The sequence below is a fragment of the Scophthalmus maximus genome, chromosome 20, assembly GCF_022379125.1.
Source record: "Scophthalmus maximus strain ysfricsl-2021 chromosome 20, ASM2237912v1, whole genome shotgun sequence".
Taxonomy (NCBI): domain Eukaryota; kingdom Metazoa; phylum Chordata; class Actinopteri; order Pleuronectiformes; family Scophthalmidae; genus Scophthalmus; species Scophthalmus maximus.
Window position 1 is genome coordinate 7077501 of NC_061534.1, and position 9738 is coordinate 7087238.

Genomic DNA, 9738 nt, shown 5'->3' on the forward strand with positions numbered 1-9738 from the left:
TGCTTTCTATATTCGTGTACAGTGTCCATACAGTGTGCGTGCTTATTATACGTCCATTGTTGCGTTTGTGGCTCCACTTTTGTGATTTTAAAGTTTCATAAACTGTGAAAATGTAAAATCTAAGACTAGACCAGACTTGTCAGTTCATTTTTTCAGACTCTTTATTTTGAAATGTGCTCATGACTTTGTGCTTGTATAGATACACATATGTAGTATATATGTATACACTATGTATATGTATATGTGTGGAGCTGCTATGTCTAACTTGTTATGTGATAATTTGACTGAATCCACAACCATCATCGTTGTCCCTCCAACACTTGGATTTTTGTTTTTTTTTCTGTTTCTGAAATGTCCGTTCAAGACATAAAGGTCAATTGTGTTAACTGTGTCTCCTGTTTTTCAAAATTAAATATTTCTTTGTATAATAGCCCCATGTTCAGCTTTGAAAGGGCACTTTATCTACAACTGTCAATTAATATCTATTATATCAAACAAATTCAAACTTTGAACAACATCCTAAGTGTACCATCCCCCCAGACAGCGAAACGAATACTAGGACACGCACACAGGTACTCGTGAAAAAGGCACAAACATTCAAGGTCGCACCACATGGAGATGAGCACACTCGTCATCCACATCTTCTTATGTCACCATCTGGTCCGGTGCCTCGGGGGGGGGGGGGCGAGCGGTGCGTCGTGACGCCAGTGTAATCTGAGACGCTTTGTTTTTCTTTCTGAGGCTGCCGATGGGAAATCATGGGCCTTTTTCTGTGAAACCTCTGTGGCCGAGAGCAGATGGTTTATTCACCGCTGTGTCCACGGGCAGAAAAGCTAATTCTGCTTCACCTGCTCGGCCCCCAGTGCGACTTTATTCAACATGCCTGCGAGTGCAACGTACTCGCGTCCCCTTCGCTCATTCCTGGTTACAAGACTGTTCTCTCTGTCTGATTTTTCCCTCTGTCAGTCTCCTCCCTCAGTTGTCGTGGCTTCTATTTCTACCTGCCACGTGTCGTCCTTTTCATTTCCCTCTAGGTATCATCCATTCATCCATTTATCTGTCAGGCATGTGTCTGTGTGCACTTGAGGCCACGACACGATGCAAACCCCCCCCTCCAAAAAACAACAACAAAACACTGATTCTCTCACATTCGACATATGTCTAAATCAGCATGCGTCCCCTGAGCTCTCACTGCCACACGGCCATATTTGCAATATCTCTGGTCCAGACTCACATCTAATGTAATGTCTGTTTTATAGATTTCATGTTCCATGTTGTGTTGAATGCTGCCTGGCTGCAGGCGGTTTAACGCTGCCAAAGCAGTTGGTAAATCATCTCCCAGCAAGCGCTTCACATGAAGACCCCCTCTAATAACAGGGCCAAGGCTCAAGACACAGCACTCTTCTGCCACAGCGTCACCTCAGCCATGATTCCTGTCGTCGAATCAAGTCATTCCATCGCCTCATAGTCGAGACTCCTTCCCAACACCTCTGGTCACCACTTCATCTGTTATCCATGACGGGGGAAGTTAACGCGACGGAACTTATTGCGGTCACAGGAACAGGGATAATTATTCTCCTCACGCACATGCGCTCATACATACACAAACACACACCCGCACACAAACCCTGCTGTACGTGTACTTCATTTTGAATGTGCGAGGCAGGGCAACGGCGAGAAGCAAAAGGGAAGAGCTGCAATACCGTTCACCGGCCGTCGTCGTGAAAACCCTTTTCTCAGAATTACGCTGCGATAATAAAATATGCCTCTGGTGAACCAGAGTAGGTGAAAAGGACTCGCGCTTACATAACAGCACGGCTCCTCAACCCCGGTGAACCGACCAAGATGCTCATCATCATAATCACACAACAGAGCCGCTCCGGCGTAACAAAAGGAGCCACAGGAAGTGAATGTGAAGTTGCCATAGGAGGCGGCCTTGCACCAGCGACAGCTCCCACGCAGAGCTGTCGCTTATTACACCGCACAATGACACGAAGAAGGAGAGACACGGCGAACAGGTAGATGGAGAAAATACTGTTACTGCAGTATATCAGCAGTAGAAGAGTGTGTGTGTGTGTGTGTGTGTGTGTGTGTGTGTGTGCGTGTGTGTGTGTGTGTGTGGGGGGGGGGGGGTTACTCCATTATGTAACTCCCGGGATTCAGAAAGTTGTCCTTGGTGGAACGGGTGAAAAATTACTTTCCTAACCATCTGCTGCTGCTGTTGCCAGGCTGTGTGCTCAGCAGCGGCTCTGCCAGGAAGAACTGTGAGGCAAACAGAGGCATTCTCACACAGCCTGGTGCACACACCTACACACGCACACGCACACGCACACACTTGCACCGCATCATGTCACCGTCATCTTCGGCTCCTTCAAGCTGTTCCTAAGATGCAATGCAACGAATGATGCCCCTAGTCTGTAATTGAATGTGTGCGCGTGCGCGGGCGTGTGTGTGTGTGTGTAAGTGAGGGAGAGATTTAAAGAGGAAGCAGGAAACAGGTTTGCCAGGAGGGTCGCGCACTCCGATTGTGTGCGTTTCCTGGCCCTCTGATAGGCAGACAGGAAGTAAGCCAAACACTTCAAATCAAGTGGAAACATTAAAGAGTGCCCTTCACTTGATACGTAACCCGTGTTCATTTCCACATGGATAAAGTGCGTGTCCCTGTCTGTGTCTGAGTGTGTGTGTACATTCGTGTGACTTTTTGTGTATCCATGCTGCTATGCTCCTGTTTATTCACCATGCCCCACTCTCAGATGACAAAATCAAACACGCCAGGCAGCCTGTTTGAAACGCTCTGTTTTCAGTGGCATCACATGACGACCACTGCTCCAGTACACGGAGAACAAGGATCAAGCGATATGGCGATTCTGTCTAGGTCGTGAGACAATATGTATTTGTCATTTCTCATTGTTCCGTGGAAGCCATCCTTTTCGCCCTATGACCATGTAGGTGGGAATACAGTTGATTGGTTTTTTTTAAGCCTTTCAATAAAAACTTAATGGAATTTTATTGTTTTTTATATAATTTTTCTGCATCAATGTGATGCCCAGTGATCAGTTTTTCTCTTTTCTTCACTCCAATGAAACCTATTATGAAAAGAAAGCGGGACGATGACGCAGACAGATGTTAACAGGACCGTGACTCAAGGCGGCTAACATAGCAGCTATCATCATCTAAACTACTTTCTTTTTTTGTCATTGTGCAAGTTTCTACTATGAAGACCTTTAACACACCAAGCAGCCTCAACTGAACCATTTACAGCAAGTAGGTAACCGATATTTACTCAGGAAAGCCTCAAATGTAATATCAATCTTGGGCTTTTAAGAATCCGCATCGGACCATTCAAATAAAAACAGTGATGACTTGGAAAAACAATTTTATATCTAGCCCACGTAGCTCGAATGAGTTAAAAAAATCGCTTCTGGTTGGGATTTTGAGCCACTGACAAATGGAAACAAGGAATCGATTTCAAAGCCAACTGCCAAAAAACTTTTGAACAACGTGGTGGAAACAGCTACAACCCCAACCCAGGTTGCTTAAATTCTCAGAAACCAACGGCACACTTCCACCGTACTAAATTAGACGACTGATTCTACGGAAACTACCTTATCAGTATCGGGTAACGTATCTGTTACAGTTCCCATAATAATCTCATGTAGTGACACCCACGTGTATTTTTTTTTAATTTTTACCGTAGTGGGTTGAAAATGGGTCACCGGTTTAACCCATGTGTGTAGGCACAAGCACATAGACATTCACGCAGTGATGCGGAGGCAGGAAATATACAAGTGGTTTTGTGAGTATAGACAAGAAGATAAGGTGACAAGGAAGAGAGTAAAAGAATTTCTTCCTCAGTGGAACAATTCTTTGTTGTTGCTACGCTCGCGGCGCTGGCACGTCTCCTCTGCCTTATCGCTCCCTGCGTCTGTCATTCGTCTTTTCTGCGGCAGTAACTCCTGTCATGTCGCACAATGGCCAGTCTAATGCATTACACAAGGGAATGATAATCATTGTGTCATTATAACGAGAGCGGAGCGGAGCAGCACACCCCGCATCAAACCGAACAATGGTTACAATGGTGTGTTATTACACAATGAGAAAAAACGTAGGTGGCAAATAAAAAGGGCTTTGATCTTGGTCCCCCCCCCCCCCCCCCCCCCTTGGTGTTTGTCAGTTATTATAACAGTTTGTGAAGGAGCAATTTACCGAGACATTACTGAGTGTTCCTCTTACTGGAACGACCACTATAAACTCCCGTGCCTTATTGGGCTACGTAGGCTCATCATTAGCCTAAAATCTTCGACTATGATTCGTGCATATTTTCTCAGTATGAGCATTGAGGAAGAAGTGTCATCGGTGCCACTTTGTAAATCTGGTAACACAGACACTTCCGTTTTTGGAACGGATGAGACTTCACACAAATGCAAAACATGTGCGTGCAGAACAAGCTGACACAGTAAATTGCCTTTCTTCTAATTTTCCAATTTTCATCTGATGGTACTGATGGTGATGTGGTAAGATAAAGGCGAAGGGGTTATTCTCAAACTTAAGCAGCGCTGTATTTTAGTTCCAGCTAAAACTCTGCTGTACGGACAATTGTCTGTGAGCAATTAGTTAGTTGATTCCTCTATGGTTGCCAACTGCACACTCTCGAATGAAGGAGCTAAAGTGTTGGGCCAAGTGGGAGGTGGGGTGGGGTGGTGGGGGGGTCCGTGGTTTGAGGAAGCCACCGCAGCAAAAACCTTTTTTTCTTTTCTTTTTTTTTGACATTATACTTCCCGGAAGCAATGAGTTCACGTACAATACATAGATTGGAAAGAGGAAAGTGTGTATGAAATGTGGACATTTACAGTCCGTTCATTTGGTCCACTACCTCTGGCGATTAGACTGTCCACAGCAAGTAGCTCTAAAGTAGCCTCACTATCACCTCTTGTGTCTCCTGACGTCATGACGTCTGACCCTGCAGCTCATCAGCTTTTCTTCACCCTACAGAGCTTTAGTGACTTTACATCGAAATCGTTGGGAGCTGGTAAAATTATTGAATCATAAAGTGTGGAGAGGGGACAGTTGAAACCAGCTCCTCATTTGCTTTTAAAAGATTTGCTCTTGAACCATAAGGAAAAAACAAAAATGCCATCTCAACCAGCCTTTTCATGTGGTCATTGACTTTGGTCATGTGGTGTGTGTGCGTGTGTGTGTGTGTGTGTGTGTGTGTGTGTCCTGGTAGTGTATATGTAGTGATGTTGCTCCACCTGAATTTTCACTGCTCTAATTCAACCACCGCAACGCAGGTGACAAATTTTGCTGCAGGGCGACAAAAAAAGGTGACGGAAAAACACTAAGTGTGAGTGTGTGAGTGTGTGTGTGTGTGTGTGTGTGTGTGTGTGTGTGTGTGTGTGTGTGATAGATACCTAAAAAGTTAACGTTTAATCCTGGTGGAAGAAAAAGCCGGAGGCAGCATCTCTCCGAAAGAAATAATCGCACCGATTCTGTGTGGGTTTGGTCGCAAAAGACCAACCTGCTTGGCATTTAAACGTGGCAGGCAGCGCAAACAACGATGCGGCTGAATTGGAATATTGACGGGATTGTGTTTCCACAGAGGAATAGAATAAAAGTAGAGAAGCGAGAACATCCAAAAAGAATCGATTTCAGCGGTGGGAAAACAGTGACTTCTTAAAAAGCAACTAATTCGGCCTTGGCCAGCATGGCGACACACAGTTAGTGTAAGTACTTTGGTTTGTGGAGATTTTGGACTCGCTGCATCCCAAGAAGCCAGTGATCTGTGAAAGCTTCCTGTCGCACTGTATTTACACATGATGATGATGATGATGATGTTTCCATGTTTGCTGAATCAAACACCTGACCTGCTATGTACTTCAAGCTGTTGTCGCCACACTCCAGCAAAAGTGCCCAGAAAACCGAACTCACTGCAACACCGGATGTGCTTTCTACTCCCCGTAGACGTGACACGATATGACTCTAGTAACACTGGGTGCTGTAAAATACTTCTTTCACATTGGAGCCTTAAAAAAAAGGAGTCTTATTTCACCTCGTCTTGTGATTTTAAACACAATTTACTCAAACCCACTGAATATACTTCCACACACTGTTATGAACAAGCTGCGTTCAAATGTAACAGGTGTCGTGTTGAAATCACAACTGGCCTCACACTGGCAAAATCCATTGACCACAAATGAGACAAAAACATTATGCTTCCAAACATGAAAAACGGGAGTTAGAGGCTTCAGCGTATCGACAGCTATGTCAGAGTTTTATGTCTGACGACGCAAAACTATGTCAGCGAAAAAACCATGGTCTTCCCACTCTTCATGTGTCGCCTAATTTCTCAAAATGTACCCCATCGGGGGAAAAACAGAGGAAACTGCATCACCGCCTCTTCATCGTCCTCCTCTTAGCTGTGCGCGAGCAAAACGAAGCTGCAGTTCATTCACGCACAGTGGATGGATCCACGCTTTGTTGGGGGAAAAAGAATCGACATCTCTAAAAATTCACACAAATCTAAAGTGGTACATGAGTCGTGCGCGTGGCCGCGTGTGTGTGTGTGTGTGTGTGTGTGTGTGCGCGTGCCAGATAAAGACTGCAGATTACGTGTGACAGTCCAGCTGTTGGTTCTCCCACAGCAGTTTTTTTGTTCTAAGCTGTGACGCTGGTGATTCCAGCTTCTAGATGAAACAGTTACTCAAATTGGGGAATGATGAATAAATTGTTTCTTTTTTTCACAAATGTGGTCACAGTTGGTTAAACAAGCAAAAAAAATAAACATTTGCTTGCTATATTAGTTCTTAATATATTAATAGTCTCTCATTAACTTCTCTGTGACAGGGACCTGCCATTAACCGGATTTATTGGATAATGATTTGTCAAAACAATGAGAAAATGTGGAAAGCCTTAATTTTTCTGATTGCTATTTCCATAAAGCTATACATATTTTAGCCCAGTACATTTTATTTGGGCCATGGCTACTGTAGAGTAACATTACAAAGCTTTCATGAAACAGTCAAGGAAGTGACTTAACAAGGAAGGTTTTCTTTCTTTATTCTTTTTCTAAAGATACAAACGTATACTTATTTATCTTCTGACCCCACCATGTTTATTCAATAATACAAATAGACTCACGTGTGTCAGTAAAACGCTTCTCTGTAGAATTAAAGCTCCATGTCCTGATATTAGTCACCAGCTCATGAGCTGTTAAAAATGTTATTGATGAGAAAAGTCAAGCCGGGGTATATTTGAAAATGTCTTGAACATTGTGGACGATACATTGGTGCGTGTGTGTGTGTGTGTGTGTGTGTGTGTGTGTGTGTGTGTGTATTCACCTGGAAGGGCAGCACTGACGGAGACGACGCACAGCAGGACCGCGGCGAGCGGCAGCAGCGAGGCCCGGTGTTCCAGGCGCACGCGTCCGCTCCGCGCGCTGGAGAGCGGCAGCATCCCTGGGGGTCTTCTGGAGACGGCGACGGAGGCTGTTGTCATTCCCCCATCGCTTTTTTGGGGGGGGGGGGGTTGTTTTTGTTTTTGCGTAGTCTTGATTTTGTCTTGTCGTGCGGCGCGAGAGCGCTTCTGTAAGACGAAGATCTACACACACTCGCGCGCGCGCACACAGACACACACACACACACACACGGATAAGAGCCGAACAGGTCGCACCGGAGCGCCGTCTCTGCGCACTGTAATCCGCGGCGGTGCTAAAGATAGCGGAGCTTCGAGCAGGGGAGGAGTGGGCGTGTGTCTGTGTGTGTCTGTGTGTGTGTGTGTGTCTGTGTGTGTGTGTGCGTGTCTGTGTGTGTGTGTGCGTGCGCGCCCCTGTATGTCTGCCTGTGTTTGACTTGCTGCCTTCACGGTCTCCTCGTACACTCCAAAACCAGAACAACTGAAAAAGAAAAGAAAAGAGAAGAAAAAAAATAAAATGTATGCAGATATATTATTTAATATATTGAAATATGCCACATTGCATTATTAGTATTATCATTGCTATTATTATAACTATTCTTCTCTTTAGGATTATTATCATTATAATCATAACATCGTATTAGATAAAAAAAATACTATATTATAAAACTGTTTGGATTTTGCCAAACCCACTAAAAGTCACTCACTAAATCTGAATTGTGGCAAACGATACTTCTGATATCTGCAGATGTAAGTCTTGACTTCTGAGCAGGCATATATACCAGGCAAAGGCCCATGCAAGGGGTCCCCAGGGGTCAGGGGGTCACGGGGGCCCATGGTCTTCACCTCTAAGAGACACCAAATTACCCAAACTAGTCACAAAACGACCACAGAGAGAGGATTGTTCATTTCTTTTCGGTTTATTTCCACCATTAGATTATTTTTTTTAAAAGCGTCTTTGACAGCGATGCCACTTTTCCCTCACAGCACCTGAAGGCAGCAGTTTACTGAGCGACAGGAATTTACGTGCGACGTGATGACGTAGAAACAAAAACTAAAAAAAAGTTTAGGACGTACTCTGTTACCTGACACACCGAGAGAGCCGTGCTTTGACATCATTGAGTTATATGTTGAATCAGTTTTTCATCAAGCAACACAGATGGGTTACTTATAACCTAATTAAGATAATGGTTGAAGTTAATAAAGTATAATTAAAGTGAGGGTTTGCCAGTTTATAGAAGCCCTGCTAGAAAAACCAGCAGAGACCTGCATAGCTGGTTACCAGCACGACCAGCACAATGCATGCTGGTCAAACCAGCAATACCAGCATATGTTGTGTTTTGGTGCTGGTATGCTGGTGGTGACCAACATGCCAGCACCAGCATAGACCAGCATGGAAATGATGCAGTTTTTTTTTTATCAGCAGGATGGAGCAGGTGCAGTAAGATGATGCCTCGTTTTAAAAGGTATGATGGATACATATCATTTCCCTCTGTTGTTGTCCAGTCCACCCATTCACTAACAGGAGGCCGGATGGTGAAAGGCAGCGGACAGGCCTGGCCGGTTTGTTTGCTTAGAGCTAATGACCAAATCCAAACAAAAGCCAAAAAATGCCGTGACCAGGAAGGAAACAAAACACCTGCACCAGTTCAAAAGTGCAGCTTTTTCCAACCGTTGCAGAAACCGCCAAAGCCTCACATCTTGTTTATCGTGTGGGAGATAAGAGATATTTAACTTAAGTTACATTATAATGTAACACATCACCAACAACTACCAACAAACACTTGTTTGCAAGCCTGTATCTTTTCACACACAACTTACGTGGATGTATGACTCATTTGGAATAATTGTGGCATATAATGTCCTGCCATTTGGTCTCGTCAGCATCACCAGCATCTTCGTCAATAATGTCGTCATTCGTGTCAAGTTGCTATTCTGTGTCACATCTGGCACAAAAGGTCTCAAGTTTGTCTCACATTCGGTGCATTTACCAACATACAAAACTCACGCGCTCAAAGGGCAAAGGCAATTTGTTTTCTGCTGTTCGGACACAATTATTCCTCATATTTCCTCCCTTAGGTCCTAAAATACACAAGAAGAGATCATATAAGAAACTTTAAGTTGTTGTTGCTCCACCCTTTATATGCAAAACCCAAAATATATCGCTTACCGAAGTAGCAAACGATGAAATGCTATTTCCACTTCTTCCGCACACTATTGGTGGGTTAGTGGGTTTCAAATGAAGGCATTCATTATCACAGTGAGAGAAAAAAAATCTCTCCAAGAGAAGACTGAATAAAAAACACCTGGCATCAGCAGCTTTAAGAT

At 44.2% G+C, this 9738-nt stretch overlaps 1 protein-coding gene across 1 annotated transcript in view; it reads right to left on the minus strand.

Annotated features, from left to right (window-relative positions):
* npdc1a (neural proliferation, differentiation and control, 1a) overlaps positions 1–7787 on the minus strand; it is a 19881-nt gene extending 12094 nt beyond the window's left edge. Inside the window, exon 1 of the mRNA XM_047329557.1 lies at positions 7338–7787. Coding sequence (XP_047185513.1) covers positions 7338–7494 — 157 coding nt within the window. The 5' untranslated portion in view covers positions 7495–7787. The remainder of the gene's footprint in view (positions 1–7337) is intronic.
* Between the last annotated feature and the right edge of the window lie 1951 nt (positions 7788–9738).